At 57.4% G+C, this 18,321-nt stretch overlaps 2 protein-coding genes across 5 annotated transcripts in view; both read right to left on the bottom strand.

The window, feature by feature from the left end:
• Nucleotides 1-11,400, bottom strand: part of NLGN3 (neuroligin 3) — a 46,205-nt gene extending 34,805 nt beyond the window's left edge. Inside the window, exon 1 of one of the 3 annotated variants that reach the window (XM_068163609.1) lies at nt 11,335-11,400. The gene's annotated coding sequence lies outside the window, so the exon portion shown is untranslated. The remainder of the gene's footprint in view (nt 1-11,334) is intronic. The other 2 variants (XM_068163610.1, XM_068163611.1) reach the window with 2 other exon arrangements.
• Nucleotides 11,401-15,516: 4,116 nt separating this feature from the next.
• MED12 (mediator complex subunit 12) overlaps nt 15,517-18,321 on the bottom strand; it is a 44,439-nt gene continuing 41,634 nt past the window's right edge. The window contains exons 42-44 of one of the 2 annotated variants that reach the window (XM_068163604.1): nt 18,067-18,225; nt 17,863-17,944; nt 15,517-15,947 (exon numbers count right to left, since the gene is read on the bottom strand). In XM_068163604.1, the coding sequence (XP_068019705.1) occupies nt 15,904-15,947; nt 17,863-17,944; nt 18,067-18,225 (285 nt within the window). In that variant the 3' untranslated portion in view covers nt 15,517-15,903. The remainder of the gene's footprint in view (nt 15,948-17,862; nt 17,945-18,066; nt 18,226-18,321) is intronic. The other variant, XM_068163605.1, reaches the window with a different exon arrangement.

Here is an 18,321-nt window from a genome sequence, read left to right as displayed (position 1 = left end):
TGTGACCGAACCACGTTAGGGGGCAAATTCTCAAGCACAGAGCAACAAGGTTCTGAAACTCTAAGTCCAAACATGCCCATCTGTTTTACCTTAGCAAGAGCCGGTGTGAAACTGAATAAAGGAAGGAGATTTCAGTGACCCAAAGAGGGTGGCGTGATGCAATGACACCCTCCTTTCTGAAAGGCCCCAGACTAAGCAGTAAGTATGAAACCCAGCTGCTGCAGGAATGTCCTTCCTCAAAGCTCTCACACCCCAGTCTCTCAAGCTCCTTTCTAGAACCCAACCATGAAAGGACATAGACTCCTCCAACCAGATGAGCCATGGGCACTTTGCACAAAGCCCTGTCCTCCCCACAGCACCACCTGTGCTAACAGCTCCAGAAGTCTCACACATGCCCCAAGGAAAGCCAAGAAAGCACCAGGAGATGCAGGCAGGCTGAGCACGTCCACAGCCAGTGCTTCCCATGGACCAGTGTGGCCCAGAGGAGGCTCCACAAACCTAAGGAGGTCAGCTGGGCAGAGGGGAACTGGCTGCAGCTTAAAATGCAAAGGCTTTCAGTGAGGAAGATGCTGAGAAATAGGTTCAAGAGTAAAGGGAACACCCAAGATAAGCTATCAGTGTTTGGTTTGCTTTGACTCAAAGCAGGAAGCCAAAACCATGCTCCTGAAGGAAAATGCAGGCAGGTAACCCCAGCAGGCAGGAGCTGCTCTGGCACTGGAGGCGCTCTGGCCAGGCATGGTGCCCATGCTGATGGCCTCATTCACATCCTGTCTCCTGTTGTAACTTCTGCCTCTGAGATGTGCATCAACTCCTCCTAAAGGCCTGACTTTTAATCCTGAAAGGTCCAGAAGAGCAAAAGACTTCCTGCAGATGCAAGTGGAGAAGGTGGACAACAAGCCCCAGGAGTGCTCTGAATGCAAAGTTACATCCACAATAAGGTGCTAGTGTTTCATTTTTCCTGGCTCAAAGCAGGAAGACAAAACCCACTTCAGCACAGGCTGCAATCCAGCTCGTGGCTGTAAGAGCCCCTGGTGTCAGTGGCAGAGCTGATGAAGGACTGTCTCCTTTACTGACATCAATTTCTGCCTGATATCACCACCCACCACTCTATGACAGCTGAGCACAGATTTGCAGGGCAGAATTGCAAACCAGGCCATGGAGATGGTTCCCACTAAAGGTAATGCAAGCCAGGGCAAGAATAAAGGTGAGGAAAATAGAGACAAGCAGGAACTAACTTTTGTATGGAAGCTGAAACACAACATAAGGAATTAGCTCTCCCCTGCAGAGATAAGGTTACAAACTGTCCAGCAGTCACCAAGCACTTCCAGCACTGCCTATTGGCACTGTCTTGTACCAAGGGACACCAACCTAGCCACCAAGTGCATGGAGCAAGGTGACTCCACAGGGACAGCAAATCCCTGTGCAGGGGCAGGTACAGAGCCACCCCTCCAGGGTCACAACGCAGGCAGCAGAGCCCTGCTCCCTCACAGTGCCAGAAAGCTCAAGCTTTGCAGTCCAGCACTGAATTGTTTACTCACTACAAGGTCCTTGGTGGCAATGCTGAGGAAAGCTGTCCCAAGAGAGATTTGAGCTAGCATCACCTTCACTGCCCACATCAGCTCCACCTTGTTACAGCAGTCCCTGCTTCCAGCTGAAACACCAGACAGGCTCAGTGCAGACTCCTGCACCCAGGCACTAGGATTCAAGGCTGTGCCACCCCTTGTCCCCTGGCTTCTCATAGCTAGGAGACTCCTGGGTCCCATCCTGCACCAGGGCGATGAACCCCAGCCCATCATCCTGCTGGGAGCGGTGAGTGCCCAGCTCATCCCACTGACACCAGCTGCTGAGTTGTGTGCTAGTGCTCTGACCAAAGACCAGACATGAGGGGAGGCAAGCAGTGCTTTCTCTGGCCAGCCAGGAGCACCAACAGATTGATCATCCTGGCATCACCATGCTGGTGCTCCCTTCCTGATGGCATCAGCAGTGACCACTCCGTGACACTTGCCTGGGGTCACAGCCAGCCCCAGCAGCCACCACCAAGGAGCAGGGCACTGCTCAGCCCCCAGCTCTGCCGTGGCTGCCCTGGTGACCATGTGCCTCTCACAATACTGATCTCTTTGTCTGCAACCAAGGGCTGCCCTCTGCAAAGCACCCTAGAGGTGGGAGATGCAGAAAGGTCTGGATGGGGCCAGAAGAAGGAGAGTTGTGACCACTGGTAACAACACACAGAGAGGACAGAGCGTGGGCCAGTGTGAGCTGTGTTTGCTGGCACTGTAGTGCCTGTTCCCCCTGCTCCCACCAGCGAGGGGGACTTACTGGAAACTCAGAGGAAGGGAAGGTCTGAAGGTGGAGATGGGAAAAGTGCATTGCTGTTGGGAGTGCCACGGATTCCCCTGTCCAGAGATCTCCCTGCTGCCCAGCTTGGAAGCTGCTGATGGCAGAAAGCACCAGCTCCCTCTCTCCACCAGCTGTGCCATGCCCCTTGCCCCCACAGGGCAGTGGAGACCAGCCCCAGGGTAGCAGCCCTGAGCAGGGCTCCTGCTGGCAGCTGGGGCGCACAGCCAGAGCCAGCATGACGCAGCGTCAGGCAGCCAGGTCCTGCAGCAGCCACTGCTCCCGAGGTGACGTCAGCCTCCGCAAGAGCTGGCAGGCAGGACATGCTGTGCATGCTGCTCCCAGACACTGCCTGGCTCCAGCAGCTGCTGTGGCCTCTGCCCCTCACCACTCTGCCCTATCAACAAATTGGATTTCACACTTGCACGCTCTAGAATAAGACACAGGTGCTGCAGAAGCCACCCTCCCCCTCCACATCTGTCTTTCCCCTTGCTCCACCCCAGAGTCGATTGCTGGAACTGAGGATAATGGCTGGCAGCTGTGGAGGAGCTCCTGGGCAAAGCTACCAACCCTGCCCAGGCAGCTTCAGCTCGTGGCAGAGCTGCCACGGTACTGGCAGTGCCTCCCACAGCTGGGGGCAGTGCAAGGGCGAGGGGACCCCCGGTGCCCCTAGCACAGTGACTACCCACACAGGCTGCTGGCGCAGCACAGCATCCAAAGCCACCCATCTGCAGCTGAGTGTGATCAAAGCTAATCCCAGAGTTGCTGGTTTCCCCAGAAACCCTACAGGCTTTCCCAGGAATTCTGGAAATGCACAGATCTGCTACGTGCTCCAGTGAGCAACCTCAGCAGTCGCACTGCCCGAGAGCACACCATGGTCACAGCTCACAGCCACAGCTGGCAGCCTGGACAGATACAGTGTTAGTCACCTTGGAAGGAGCTCAGGCAGCTAGATGGCCCAGCCAAAGCTCACAGCAGCCTCTACTCAACCAAGACAAGCAGCTTCCTGAAGCAAGGAGGCCTGCCCTCACTGGAGGAAAGCTGGCAGAAGACCATGGAAACCCCCTGAGCTGGAGGTCAGCTCCACCAAGTCTGACTCTCGCTCACACAACCAGGGCTTACTAAAGACTGGAGGCCAGGCAAGCCAGCAGCTAGGAAGGAAGCCTGTTCAAATTTAATCCAAAATGTATTTTCTGTTCTCCCTTGCAGCTTTTTCCTCATGTATTTCCTATCTTCAAGCACAAAAAAAGCAGAAAGACCACAACCTCTGGCAGAACAACCATTAGTGGTTCAACTCCTTAAGAAACAAGCTCAGGCAGAGCAAATCAGGCAGCCTGGAGATGCTCTGCCTCTCCAGAGGGAGCTGGCTGGGATAAAGCAGGACACACAGGCAGGCTGTGAGTACCAGCACTGCCAAGGAAAGCCAATCCCCAGTGCCAAGAAGGCTCCCAGGCTCCCTGCTGCTTCTCGGAGGTCCCTGAGCACAGCTCTGCCTCAGCAGATGCCCGCTGCGAAGGACTGCTCCCAGCAGACTCGGGAGCAGGTTTTGGTTAGAGAAAGCAGGTAAGCACTTCAGGTCATGAGCATCAGAGTACAGCAGCTCCCAGGTCTGCAACCTCACATCCTCAACCAAGAAAGCCCAGCAGCAACAGTGACCAAAATGGCAACTAGAGAGAAACAAGAGACCATTTCTGCCCTGGAGCACAGGATCTGTCCCCCTACAGCTGCCAGCCAAGGCCAGATTCAGTTCTGTGGTAGCAAGGATGCCATTGTGCTGGCTGGATACTTCCCTCAGCCCTCCTGGACAGGAAGTCATGGAGATGCAAAATAGCATCCTCTTCATGACCTCCAACCTTGCTTAGCCTTATCCTGCTGCCCACCACCTAAAGCCCACTGGAGACCACTAGATCCCCAGGTCATCCTTGCATCCTCCTCCCTGAGTCTGCTTCTCCCACTAGAGGCAAATTTCTCACAAGCTGAGCCTCACATCTCCCTGCTGTCCCTGTATGGCTCTGGATTGCTTGAGAAGCTGAGGGACATCCCCTCTGGCATCCTGTGTATGCCAAGGTAAAGCTGAACTGGGCCACCACTGGCAGCAGAGTCTTTCCTCATCTGAGCATGAAACCAGGAACAGAACTGGGGCTGATGTTTTCTGATGTGCACAGCAACAGGCAGGGCCAGGGGACTGGAGGGAGGAGGTGGAGATCAGGCTCAGATGCTCGGTGATCCCACAGTACCTACCACCTGCAGCAAGTACCAGGGACCTGGGACAACACTGGAGATGAGAATCCAGCTCTGCTGCCAGCATGCTGGATGCTGTGCCCACGGAACCAGAGGAAGCTGAAGTGCCAGGTAACACAGGAGGGAAGGGATATTGCCACCCATTTTCAAACCAACCAAGCCAGCAATTGTGCAGCAGACCTCCAGCAAAGGGTCCTGTGATGCCAAGGATCAGTGCTCAGCACAGATCCCACCTCTCCCACCAGCTGCAGCTCCATCCTGTGCAGCTCCACCCTCTGCTCTCAGCGAGGAAGTGAGATTGAGCAGGCATCTGTCATCCTGGGCCAGGCAAAGTAACACACAGCTTCCTGACTGCCGCCCAGCAAGTGACCCAGAGCCCCTGCCTGGCATCACCCTCTCTTGTAGGCACAGCTCAGACCAAGGGTCCACCTTGCCCTCTACTTTCTTCCCAGTAGCAATTTGCAGCTCAGCAGCTGCCCAGGTCCGAGGTGGAGCTCGGTGTGTTTATTGGCTCAGAGGGAACCTCTTGTCCCTCTTGAACCCATCCTGTCACCTGGAACCAGTGTAAGGTTTCCCCACTTGTGATGCCTTGTTCTGAGGACTTGTGCAGTTTGACTGCATGTCTGTGAGAGGCAATGCCCCTCCTCCTGTGTGGCACCTCCTGCTACCTTCTTTCTGATGTGACCTTGTAGTTGCATGGAAAGAGAGTGACAGTTAACCTCTGTCCCTTCCTTGCTGGCACCCTGCAGATGCATCTTACCCATCTGTGTCATTTCTTTTCCAGTCTGAACAGCCCTGCCTTCTTTAGACAATTTTTGCAGGAAGGCCATCAGACCTCTGGACATTCCTGCTGCAACTTCCAGGCATTTGACTCCACAATCTCAACACACACATCTCTCCTGAGTTCCCCAGGCAGCTTCAGAGACAGAGACACAGAGAGAGATCAGTCTCTGCCTCCTTTTCCTACTTCCCTGTCCCACAAGTCCTCTAGTTGCTCACCGGTGCCTGGAGTCATGCAAGAGCAGAGACAGGTGTGGAACAGAGTCTGGCAGACTCACCTCCACAGCTCTTGCAGCACTGGGTGCTGGCCACAGGAGGTGGACATGGCCACCTTCACACTACATGGCATGCAGACGCTTGTGCCGTGCTGCAGACCTGGGCTTCTCCTCCAGCTCCTTTAGAGCAGCAGCTAATGAATGCCTGATGAAGGCAAAGTCCCTGTGGCTCCTGATCTCCTCACCAAAAGGTGTTCCCTGCAGTCTCCTCTGCAAGCCCATCTCAGAAGCCTGCCTGACCAGCCTCTAGGAAACATCCTTACCCTCACCTCAGAGAGCCCCAGCAGCCCAGGCCCAGACCCAAACAAGACTTGTGCACAGTGCAAGCCCTGTAACACATTCTCTCTGCAACCTCTCCCAGACATTGCCACCTGCTCTGCTGGCATGGTCAGAGCATCTGGCCACCAGGCAAAGCTTCAGCTCCGCTTGCCAGGCACCTCGTAGGATATGCTCACACTGAGATGCAGTTTGAAAATAACAGATGTTACGCTGCTGTTCTGCATTTTGCAGTGTCAGGAACAAGGCTTTTATACCAACAATCCCCTGAGCTCCTTGCCAAGGCAGCCTCAGCCCAAACAGCACTCTCGGGCACAAAGGCTTGCTCACAGACGTCCCCGTCCCGCGTCACGTGCCTGCCCTGCTGCCGGACAGACAACGTGGCAAAAGGAGCGGAGTGCAAGGGCAGAATTTCCACAGCCAGCTGCAAGACTAAGCAGGACCACAGGCTTCACCATGAACTGCAACACCACATTGCCACTGAGCCCAGACAAGCCTCCAAGCAAACAGCAAGTATCCTGCTGAACAGGGGAACTTCCAGGAGCCGTGCACACCGGGCAGGACCTGGCAGCTGCAGTCAGAAGCCCCCAGGTCTTTCCACTGCTTCTGCTTCATCCCTGTTTCCCCTCAGCCAGGTTCACTCCAGGGTGTGAATGATGTGGGTTCAAACTGCCAGCTCTGGCCACTGCAGGCCCTTTTATTCATTCCCCTCACACCCATTCCAGAATCCTGCTGAGGCCAGCAGCACACAGCACTGGTCACAGCTTGCTCCCTGTCCCCAGCTCTGGGGAGCATCACATCAGGAGACCATCAGAGCATTTAGTCCACCATGCAGCACCACTCAGCCCTGCCATAGCTCTCAAATCCAGTCTTCCTTGAGCACATTGCTGCTAGGTTCCACCCTGCCTCCTGCTGATGAGGGGCACATCAGGCAGCTGCCCTCACCTCTCCTGCATGGCAGCCCCAGCTGTGGCTGCAGGTACAAATGCCAGACCCTGATCAAGCATCTTCTGAAATGCTCTGTCAGTGGCAGGCAACAACCAGAGACCATCAGGGCAGGAATCTCTGTCTGGGATCCCATGTGGACCAAATAACTATCCCACCCCACTGGCACTGAAAGCTGCCCTACACCTCTGCCCTTAGTGCATTGCCCCAGGACAGCAAGATACTGAGCACCTCCATGCTCTCTGGTCAGATTTCACAGCTTCCTTTGTGGGTCCCCCCCAGCTCATGCCCACACACATGCTCCATGTCCTCCTCCCCACCACTTCCCCACCACAACAACCCCAGGCAGTGCTACAGGCTGGGGGCAGAGTGGCTGAGAGCAGCCAGGCAGAGAGGAACCTGGGGGTACTGGTGGTCAGCAGCTGAACATGAGCCAGCAATGTGCCCAGGGGGCCAAGAAATACAATGGCATCCTGGCCTGCATCAGCAACAGTGTGGCCAGCAGGAGCAGGGAGGTCATTGTGCCCTGTGCTCAGCACTGGTTGGGCCACAACTTGAGTCCTGTGTCCAGTTCTGGACTCCTCAGGTTAGGAAAGATGTTGAGATGCTGGAAGGTGTCCAGAGAAGGGCAACAAAGCTGGGGAGGGGTCTGGAGCACAGCCCTGTGAGGAGAGGCTGAGGGAGCTGGGGTTGCTTAGCCTGGAGAAGAGGAGGCTCAGGGGAGACCTTCTTGCTCTCTCCAACTCCCTGAAGGGAGGTTGTAGCCAGGTGGGGGTTGGTCTCTTCTGCCAGGCACCCAGAACCAGAACAAGAGGACACAGTCTCAAGCTGTGCCAGAGGAGGTTTAGGCTGCAGGTTAGGAAGAAGTTCTTCCCAGCAAGAGAGAATGGCCATGGGAATGTGCTGCCCAGGGAGGTGGTGGAGTCACCATCCCTGGAAGTGTTTAAAATAAGATTGGATGAGGCACTTGGTGCCATGGTTTAGCTGATCAGATGGTGCTGGGTGATAGGTTGGACTCGGTGATCTCAAAGGCCTTTCCCAGCCTGGTTGATTCTGTATTCTGTATCCTTGCATTCTCTTCCTCTTATTGGGCTCCTCCAGCTGCCACTTGCATAGCATAGACACCTCACACTGCTCTGTCCAAGGCCACAGTTGCTCCTGGATAGCCAAGAAGAGTTAGTTCCCTTCTCCTTCAACTGGTGTGCAGAACTAGCTCCTAGCAGGAAGGACACAGGAAGATGAAAGCAAACTGCTCAAGAGGCAGCAGAGCTGTGGTGGCTGGGGAGGTTTAGAATCACAGAATGTATTGGGTTGGAAGGAAGCCTTAAAGGTCATCTTGTCCAACCCCCTGCAGGCAGCAGGGACACCTCCAGCTAGAGCAGGCTGCACAGAACCACAGCCAGGCTGAGCTTGGATGGCTCCAGGGATGGAGCCTCAAGCATCTCCCTGGGCAGCCTGTGCCAGTGTCTCACCACCCTCCCTGTGCAGAGCTTCCTCCTGATGTCCAACCTACCTCTGCCCTGCTCCACTGTCAAACCCTTGTCCCTTGTCCTATCCCCACAGCCCCTTCTGAACAGTCCCTCCCCAGCTGCCTGCAGCTCCTCTGCAGATATTGAAATGCAGCTCTGAGGTCTCCCTGGAACCTTCTCTTCTCCAGGCTGAACAGCCCCAACTCACTCAGCCTGTCCCCACAGCAGAGGTTCTCCAGCCCTCTGATCATCTCGGTGCCTCCTCTGGACCCTCTCCACCATGTCCATGCCCCTCTTGTGTTGAGGCTCTCTATGTGGACCCAGCCCTGCAGGTGAGGTCTCCCCAGAGCAGAGCAGAGGGGCAGGATCCTCTCTCCAGCTCTGGCCACACTGCTGTGGATGCAGCCCAGGCTGCCCTTGGGCTTCTGTGCTGGCAGTGCCCATTGCTGACTCCTGCCCAGCTTCTCCCCCACCAGCACCCCCAAGTCCTTCTCTGCAGGGCTGCTCTCAATCTCATCACCCCCAGCCTGGATTGATATTCAGGGCTGCCTATACCCAGGTGCAGGACCTTGCACTTGGCCTTATTGAGCCCCATGAGGAGCTGGGTAAGCTGGTGCTGCTTAGGAATGAGTCAGAGCTTAAGAGACTCAATGACCTCAAGGTCCCTTCTACGCCTAAAAGTCCTCCTCCCTTGACTCAAAGACAAGGCTGATGTGGACGTGACAGAGGATTTTGATAGTCACTGTCTCCTTACACTTGCTTGTGGACTCAGTGTGATTCTGCTCAAAAAGGCACCTGGTCTGTGTTAGACCTGAACACTCAGAGCAGACCTCAGAGAGAGCCAGGACAGATGCAGCCACCACAGCTGAAGCTGAGCACCACAATGCTCTGCCAGTTCCCACACTGCCTTCTGAAGCCTTGGCAGGCCCCTGCCCACAGGTGAGGCCCTGCCAGCCTGCATAGCAGCTCCTCTTGTCACTCTGAGGTTCTACCTACCCTCACCACCCTGCTCTCAAGCACCTTCCTGCCAGCCTTTTGGGAGAAGTGCTTCTGCATGGGCTCTGGGAAAGAGATTCAGATGTGAGGTGCTGGGCAACATCCCTAGCACGGGCACAACTCTTCCCTCCAACAGCACTGCCCTAGGTGCACCTTGTGTGTTGAACATGGACAGCTGTAGGCTGTGCAAGGCAGCAGCACACAGACCTTGCCAAGATGGGCACTGTAACTCCATTTCCTCAGCAGATCACTGCACAGGGCCCACATGCCCAGGTCCAAGGGCTGCCCTGCATCTTGACAGCTTTCACTTGTACCCTGGTGCTCCAGAGGTTGAGAGCTGCATGTTTGCAGGTGTCCAACCAAACTCCACATCTTGACTGCACATGTAACCATGGCAACTGCACATGCAAGTGACAAAGCCTTGAGCTGGGCTAACTGCAAATGCAAATAAAGCAAACACATGCACAATGCTGGAAGTGTGACCTCTGAATGTCAGCCTTCGACCATTGTGCAGACACCATCTCTGGTGGCCACCTGCAGTGCCTGGACCAGGAGGAGGTCTGCTCCAACAGGGACCTCAGGGCACCCAGCCCTGCACCAGAGGTTGGCATGGGTGCTCTGCTGCAGAGCAGGGAGCAAAGACAACACACATGTTCCCAGAGTGACCCTTTCCTTAGGAACATGCAGCTCCCTTCCTAAGGACACCTCCACCCTTTACCCAGCTGGCAGATTCCACATAGCACCTTGGTCTCCAGGGGAAGGATGGTTCCACCAGGCTGACATGAAGCATGGCAGCATAGGAGCTCATGGAAGCTGGCTGCTACATCTCCCACGGAACCCACATGTGCCCAATCATGAGGGCACCTCCAGTCCCCGTGCCACTGCCTGGGGTGAAGTTGGCAGCAGCACTGGACTAGACAGACTCAAAGGATGCAGGGAACATCCCAGCTTCACCAGGACTTCATGACAGAGCCACCTCCCCAAGGGAGGTCCATGGCTTTGGGAACGGCTGCCAAGCGAAGGCACCAGAGATGTCACCACTTGGAGGACCTTGGTCCAGAAAGGGCTGGCTGGCAAAAAGCCTCATGTGGGTCACTATTTCCCCTTTCTCTCACTGCTGCCAGCATATGGACAGCCCTTAGCCACTGACCATCACTCACCACACCACTCCTGCTCTGTGGCTTCGAGAGTGACTGAGCCAAGCTCAGGGAATAATGCCAGCTCCAGCCACAGCGTGCATTGGTGGAGCCACAGCAACCCCTGTACCATGCACCTGACCCACAGCTCTGCCCAGGAACAGCCAGTGCCAGACAGCTCCTGCTGGACAGCAGGCCGGGGATGGCCCTTTAGCTACGGGCACCTCCCGGCTAACGCCATCCCAGGCTATGCCAGGAGCACGGAGCCGAGGGCATCTCCCGCCTGCCCTTCACCCGGGGATGCCCAAACTAGCAGCACGGCGCTGGGCGGCACCGGCCACATCCCTCCGCTCCAAGTGACCGGCGCCATCTGCACCCCTAGCACCCCGACTCGGGCCGGGCCCCAGCGTGTGGGGCGGGAGCATCGGAGCCGGCGCAAGACCCGCTGCCCGCGCCGGGCTCGGCGGGCCGGGCCGGGCGGTACCGGGCGGTACCGGGCGGTACCGGGGCGGGCCGGGCGGGCGCAGGCCGGGGGCCGCGCAGCTGGGGCGGGCGCACAATCCCCCTTTCAGCGCGTCGCCATGGCAACCCGCCGGCTCGCCGCGGCCGCTCATCCGGCCCCGTTAACCCTCCCCGCTACCCACCGCGCTCGGTCCTGCCCGCCAGCCCCGCCGCCCGGCCCCGGCCGCGCCGACCCCGGGATCGGGCCCAGAAGCGGCGGCGAGACCGGCCCCGCCGCCCACCCTCTCCCCCGGGGCCCCGTCGCGGCCGAGGCGTCCCCAGCCCCGCGCCGTGCTGCCGGGCCGGGCCGGTCCCGCCCCGGCCGCCCTCCCCAGCGAGAGCCGTGGCGGGGCCGGGCGGGGCCGGGCGGGGCGCACTCACCGTCGGGGGCGGCGGCGCGGCTGGGCCATGCCGGAGGCGGCAGCGGCTGCTCCGCGCCCCGCTCGGTCCGGCCCGACCCCGCACCGAGAGCGCGCGGCGCGTGCACGGCGGGGGCGGGCGAGGGAGGGGCCGTGCCGCAGCACCCCTTCGCTGCCGCCGCCGGTTCTGGTACGTGTACGGCGCGGATGGGCCACCCCACGGCTGCGCCGGCCGGCCCCGGTACCGCGCGTCCCGGCACCGCCCTGTGTAGTGCACCGAGCGGGTGTCACAGCCGCCGGGCATCGCGCAGTCCGGTACCGCGCTGGGTACCCGCACTGACCGCACGTGCACCCCCGCTATCCCCCACGGCCCCTAGAACCCTGCCCTACGCACGGCACCGGCGCTACCCTGGGCACCTCTCACCGTCCCAGTAAACGACCCTGCCTGAGGGGGCATCCCTGCACCGCCCCAAGCATCCTCTTCTACCCTGGCCATCTTGCATCACCGCGGGCAGCCCTGCGATGCCCTGGGCATCCTGCACAGTCCTGGACATCCAGAACCCTTCCCCACTCTCCCCCGTACCTCCCCCAGCTGCTCCACACAGGTGCCCTCCACCCCACCACATAGCCCTGGGCTGTGCTGCCCTGGCACATCAACAGCAGCTGGAGCACCCCCATGTCCTCCAGCCCTGGCCTCTTTCCCTATGGCCAGGGGAGCATCCTCTGCCTCTCCCACCGCTCCACAGTGCCCAGCTGCTCCGGTATGGAATGCCCTATCCCAGCCTCAGCCCTAAGGCCAGACACAGCCCCCTGCCATGCCCTGGAGCCCCAGAGGCCCCAGCAGCACCATATAGCAAGGCCCAGCACCTGCCATTCCCCTTTCCTCTTGGCATGACCCTTCTCGGTGTAGGGGAGCCTTCCCCTTCCACACATGGGCTCCTTGCAAGAAGCCACTTCTCCTTCAGCCTGCTGCTTCTCCTGGTGAGGCTACCTCCCTGTTGCAGTCCTGCCTGATGAGATTACAGAAATCATTTGAAACAGGACATAAATTTGGGTCCTCCTGGATGTGTCTGGTCTCCTCATTGCTCTGCCATAGCCAGGGCAGTGGCAGCTGTGATGCCTGACCAAAGAGGGGGACGTGCATCTGCAGACACTTCCATGCTTTCTGATCCCGACGAAGGGAGCTGGGCTTCGCCTCCTTTGCGCTGCCAGAGCTGCAGCACAGCCCCTAGCCGGGCTCTGCAGAACAGCTGGCCCCTTCAGGATGCTTGTGTGGCAGCATGTGAAGGGCAGGCATTTATTTCTGCTCCCCTGCATGCCACTGCCACGTGCACTGAATTGGTGAACGAGCAGCTGCAGGGACACCCACCCATCCTGGCACAATTTGGGCTTCACCTGCCCCCCTGCCTCTGGCTGACACTGCAGAGCAGGTCAGAGTTTTCCTGTCCTTCCTGCACCACTCTCTTTCCCCCAGCAGCTGCCTGCTGGTGGCTGCAAGCCTGACCAGTTTTGTTGCTGGCCCATGATATGCAGGGTGCTATGCACACTGCCACCTTGTATGCCCTTGAGCAGATGGCTCAAGGTCCAGCATCCTGGGGGATGGATGCACAACCCTGCCCTGCGCCCACCAGCGCTCATCAGCCCTGAGAAGCATCTTGTAAAGGCCATGGGACCAGCTGCAGGTAGGGCTCCAGGCAGGGCTCCCTCGGTCCTGCTGCTCAGCAAAACCAGCCCAGGCTGGCCGGCGTGGGGAGCATTGAGCACTCACGGAGCTGCTCCACTCCCAGCTTCAGCTGCTTGAGGGGGCAGCAGCTGATCCCCCTGAACAGCAGCTCTGATGGTGCCTGAGGAGCCACCCTTGGCCAGGGCATGGCTCATGAGGAGAGCCTGTGCCAGGCTGCTGGGTGTGAATGAAAGTCAACAAGGACCAGAGTAAAGTCTTGTACCTGGGCAAGAGTAACTCCCTGCAGCAGTAGAGGTGAGGATTAACCTGCTGGAAAACAGCTCTGTGGAGAAAGACCTTGGAGGCCTGGCCGTGAGAAAACAATGTGCCCTTGTGGCCAAGGCCAAGAGGATCTTGGGGTGCATTAAGAACAGTGTGCAAAGGAGTTCCTTCTGCCCCTCTACTCTGCCCTAGTGAGCCCTCATCTAGAGTATTGTGGGGTCCCCACCTCAAGAGAGTCAGGGAGCTGCTGGAGGGAGTCCAAAGGAGGCTACAAGGATGACGAAGGGAATAGAAAAATCTCTCTTATGAGGAAAGACGAAGAGCCCTGGGGCAGTTTAGCCTGGAGATGACCTGATCAATGGCTACCAATATCTGAAGGGTGGGTGTCAAGCAGAAGGGGCCAGGCTCTTTTGAGTGATTGGATGAGGGGCAAGGGATACAAGCTGGAACCAAGGAGGTTCCACCTCAACATGAGGAAAGGCTTCTTTGGTGTGAGGGTGCTGGAGGCCTGGAGCAGGCTGCCCAGAGAGGTTGTGGAGTCTCCTCTGCAGACTTTCCAAACCCACCTGGCTGTGTTCCTGTCTGACCTGCCCTGGGTGACCCTGCTCTGGCAGGGGGTTGGACTTGACTTTCTGAGGTCCCTTCCAACCCCTAATGTTCTGTGACAGCATAGGACCCACTTCTGCCCACCAGAACTCAGGCTTCTCCTCATGTGCTGGGCACACACAGTACAGCATCAACTGCTCACACCTCCTGTGGACACTGCCCAGACACCACTTGGGGCTGTCTCTCAGCCCCACAGAGTTCAGCATCAAACACCCCCACACGCTCTCCCCTGGGCTGCTGGCCACAGCAGGACAGCTGCATGGGTTACTCAGTGGCCAGCATGTCACAGAGGCCCCCAGGCTGCCTCTGGCTCTGTCACAAGCAGGGTTTAGCCACAACTTGGAGAAGGAGCAGAAGGGCTGGAAGCTGTCAGAGCTGCTTAAACCTGCTGCAGCTTAGTGCCAAGAGGCAGCACAGCAGCAGTGGCTGCATGGCATGAAACCAGGACGAGCAGAGCACAGGTCCCTAAATGCACCCTGACCAGGTATTGCCCCAGGTCCCTACAACCCCTGCAGCCTGCTGCAAACCTCTGGACAGTGGGTGGGTCCTGGAGGGTCTTGGATGCTGGCAACCCTGGGTGTGCCACCATGATGGAGCTCTGGAATCCTGCTCATCCCATGCAGACCTGGAGTGACAAGCAGCTGGCACAGCTGGCACAGCTGGGACCCTCTGGCAGGAGCAGCCCCTACGCTGGGCCATGCAAGAAAGCAGGGACCCTGGGCAGCAGGAATCTTCCCCTTTTCTCTAGGGAGGCAGAGTGGTCCCTGGGGGTGCTCTCACCAGATCACTGGGGCCTGGAATGGCACAAAGCAGGAGGTCACCACATGGCTCAGTGCTCTTCTGTGGCAGCAACCTCAGCCCTGCCCCAGCAGCCCACTGCAGTCCTGCCCAAACCCACCCATGCTCATGCTGCTTTCTGGTGCCAGAGATCCACCCTCCTCTCATCTCCTGCAAGCTACCAAGGCACCTAGATTAAGATCAAAGGAGCTGTTCCAAGAGTCCTCGTGAAAGTCACCCTATCCCATATGGACAGGACAAAAGAAAGACATTGGCCAAGAAAAGCTGTGAGAGGGACCACAAGTCAAGCAAATTGCTGGGGAAGAGCCAAAGTGCTGGTGATGGAGGGATCCAGAATCACTACACAGCAGGAATGAAGAGTACCAAGTCAAAGCAGGCTGCTACAGGGATGAGACTGGATGAGGCAGGTGAAGAGCTGAGCATGCAGCACACCCAGCCAGAGAAAGCACTGGGGCTTGGCAAGACACAGTCAGCAGAGGAGCCTTGGTACTTAGCAGCAAAATCAGGGCTGGGAGGGCACTTGGCCTGCAGCTCCTCCTAGACTGCAGAGGCAGCAGCTTGAGCAGCTGGGGGGCTGCTGGGGCTCAGAACTACCCTGCAGGGTAACTCCCTCTGCTCTGTACCTCTGTCCTGCTGCAACACGTCACAGAGCGCTGGCAGAGCTCTGAACATACAGATGCCACCAGGCTCATACAAACAGCAGCTCGTGGGCCAAACAGGGAAGGGTCCTTCCCAAACCAAACTGTTTAGCCACTCACAAAAGCTACTGAGAAACAGAGGAGGACCAGGTGTAGAGGTGGTGCCGGGCTGAGCACTGCAGCGGCAAGGCAGGCTCGGAACACACACTGCTTTTGCAAAGTAAGCTCTCTGTATTCATCCAAGAATGTGCAGCACAGGGTTCATCTGGTATAAATAAAGTACAAAATTTTACAATGTCTTAATCATTATTTTAACAAAAATACTAAAAACTGAGTAAAAACTGAAACCAAAGTGGGAGGAGAGACTGTCAGCCACGAGGGATCTCCAGAAACGTCGGTAGAAATCGGGTAGTAAAAACACTTTGTCTGTACAATAAAAACCATCCTCCTGGCATCTCCCTGTGAGATGGGCAGCAGCAGCAGCACTGGGGGCACAGGCTCAAGGGCAGAGGCTGGGGGCAGTCCCAGTTTGGGGGTCAGGCTGAGGAGGCTGCATCCGGTCAACGGCGATGTCTCCCTCACGGATCAGGCCGAAGACCGCAGGTCAGTAGCGTCCAAAGGGGTTGTTGTTCTGCTGGGTCTGTGTGTCTGTTGAGCCAAGACAGAGTTAGACAGTCACAAAGTCTGCTTCAGAAAGGAGATCTCTCTCCCCACCATCACCAGCACAGCAAGAGGAGTGTGCCACAGGCTGCAAGGAGAAAAATGCAACCTTTATGGCACTCTCTGCTCCACACATTTGCCTGAGCCTGGAGGCAGCAGCACAGCCAGGACCCCACATGCTCCAAGGCGGAGACAGCTATGTGCCAGTCCCCATCCTGCAGCTCCAGAGGAGATCACTTCAGCCCTTGTGGTGGAAGTGGTGCACTGAAACAAAGCCCTGAAAGGTGGCAGCTGGCTGGCAGGATGACTTTATGATTTTGAAAGGGGGAAACACCAAAAATCATCTCTGTAAGCCTGCACAACTGCAGCCACAGGCCTGCCACAGCCAGCACCCAGCAGCACACCCCCAGCAAACACTGCTGGCAAGGTTTCACAGACAGCTCTCCTGGCTCCCTGCTGCTATCTTGGTACAGATGGAAGATGTGCCCAAAGGACTCCTGTATGGCACCCAAGGGGCAGGGAATATGAGAGAGTTAAGAAGGTCATGAACCTCCAAAGCCCTGGGACTGATGTTTGGTGCTGCACAGAGCCCACAGCAGACCTGGCTACTGACCACTTTATAAACTGCTGCAGTTTCTTTTCTGAAACCCCAGCAGCAGGTTTGACCCTAAGTCAGACTAAGGAAAGGGAGCCCAGCATAACCCAGTGAGCCTGCTCTCCTCCTGAGCTCTGGTGGACAGTGACATACCCAGGGACATTGGGGAGCCTCCTAACACAGCCTGTCCCAGGTCCAAAGCATGCTTGTCCTCCCCACAGGCTGCTCTTGCTTTATGTCCTTCTTTCCACTCCCCCCCAGGCTCTACAAATAAGAGCTCCAGATGGTTCCTGGTGGAACTGATGCAAACCCAAGGAGGGAGCATGGAAGCTGCATGCTGCCACATGGCTGCATTGGACCCACGCATGTGTTCTATATAGGCCAGCTCCATGTGCTGTGCAGACAGGATACAGAAGTGTGGCTATTCTGCTATATTCAGATCCTCACAGGAGGTCTTCCTGTGCCTGAGTGTCCTGGCTGGCATCCTGGCACAGACTCCTGGTTTGGGAATCAAGCTAGTGGGAAACTTAGAACATTAAATATTCTGGTCTGGGGAGGTGCTTTTTTGGGCACCAGGATTGAGAATTATCCATCAGGGAACAAGTATAAGCAACCCCTCCAAGTCCACCTAGCACAGCCTCACCCTGTGCAGTGCCATGTCTGGGCACTCCCCTAGCATGTCTGCCACTCTTCTGACAGGAAATCCAGGGAGGTTCCAGTGGGACAGCAGCCAGTCAGAAGGGAGCAGCACAGACACTGGGCTCTGTTTCCAGATCCCCAGCTCATACTGGAACCCTGAGCACCACCTATACCCCAGCTCTGAGAGCAGCCATGGAAGCTCACAGCACTGCAAACACAGCAAGTGTGCAGCAACACCTCCCAGGGTGCTCTCCCTAACTCCAAGAAGTTTTGTCCTGATTACAACACAAATACTCCACTAAGTGAGTGCCCCAGGACTACAGCCCCCCTGTGCCACTCAGAGGTCATCTGCAGCAGAGGAACCATCTCTGAATACTTCAGAGCTGCTTCAGGAAGGCTGCAAGGCAGCCTCCACAGTGCCTCAGCTCCCTTGTCCCTCTGCAGGCAGCAGAAGGAAGGTCTGGAAGCTCACGAGCTGGCAAGCAGTGTCTGCCCTGCTGCTGTGTCCCCTTGGGCCAGGAGTTTTGTGTCCTGATGCCAGCTCCCTGCCAGCATCCTCTGTGGCCTCAGAACAAGTCTGGCTTGGCTTTGCTTCTCTACACCAGGGTACCTGCAACAGAAAACAGCGAGGAGACAACTAGGGACAGGATGAAGAACAGGAAGGCTTACTGGAAAGCTGCTGCTGAAGCTGTCGAACCAGAGCAGCTGTTTGCTGCTGCTGCTGCGTCTGCTGAAGGCCTTGGCGCTGGAACTGCGGAGAGAGAAACAGAGTCACAGCTGCAGCTGCCAGCCTCAGCACTCACAGGGGGCCTGGGCAGTGCAGGGCAGGAAGAAAGGGGAGCTGCAGGGGGAGCACTGCTGGGGTACACTCACGATGGGCTGCTGGGGCGGCAGGGGCTGCATCCCCAGCCCCGGGGGCTGGCCCTGCGCCTGCGGCTGAGGCACTGTGGAGACCTGGGGCTGCTGCTGCGGCTGCGGTGGCTGCGGCTGGGGCTGCTGCTGCTGCTGCTGCTGTTGTTGCTGCTGCTGCTGCTGCCAAGACAGAAGAGAAGGGGACGTGAGGGAAGTGTCTGGGCAATGCACACAGTGAGAGGGCACGGACAGGGCAGTAATGTGCCCCCTAACTGC

Source organism: Melanerpes formicivorus, unplaced genomic scaffold (assembly GCF_026170545.1).
Source record: "Melanerpes formicivorus ecotype bairdi unplaced genomic scaffold, bMelFor1.0.p_v2 SCAF_73, whole genome shotgun sequence".
NCBI classification, from domain to species: domain Eukaryota; kingdom Metazoa; phylum Chordata; class Aves; order Piciformes; family Picidae; genus Melanerpes; species Melanerpes formicivorus.
This window is presented reverse-complemented; position numbering and strand designations above follow the sequence as displayed.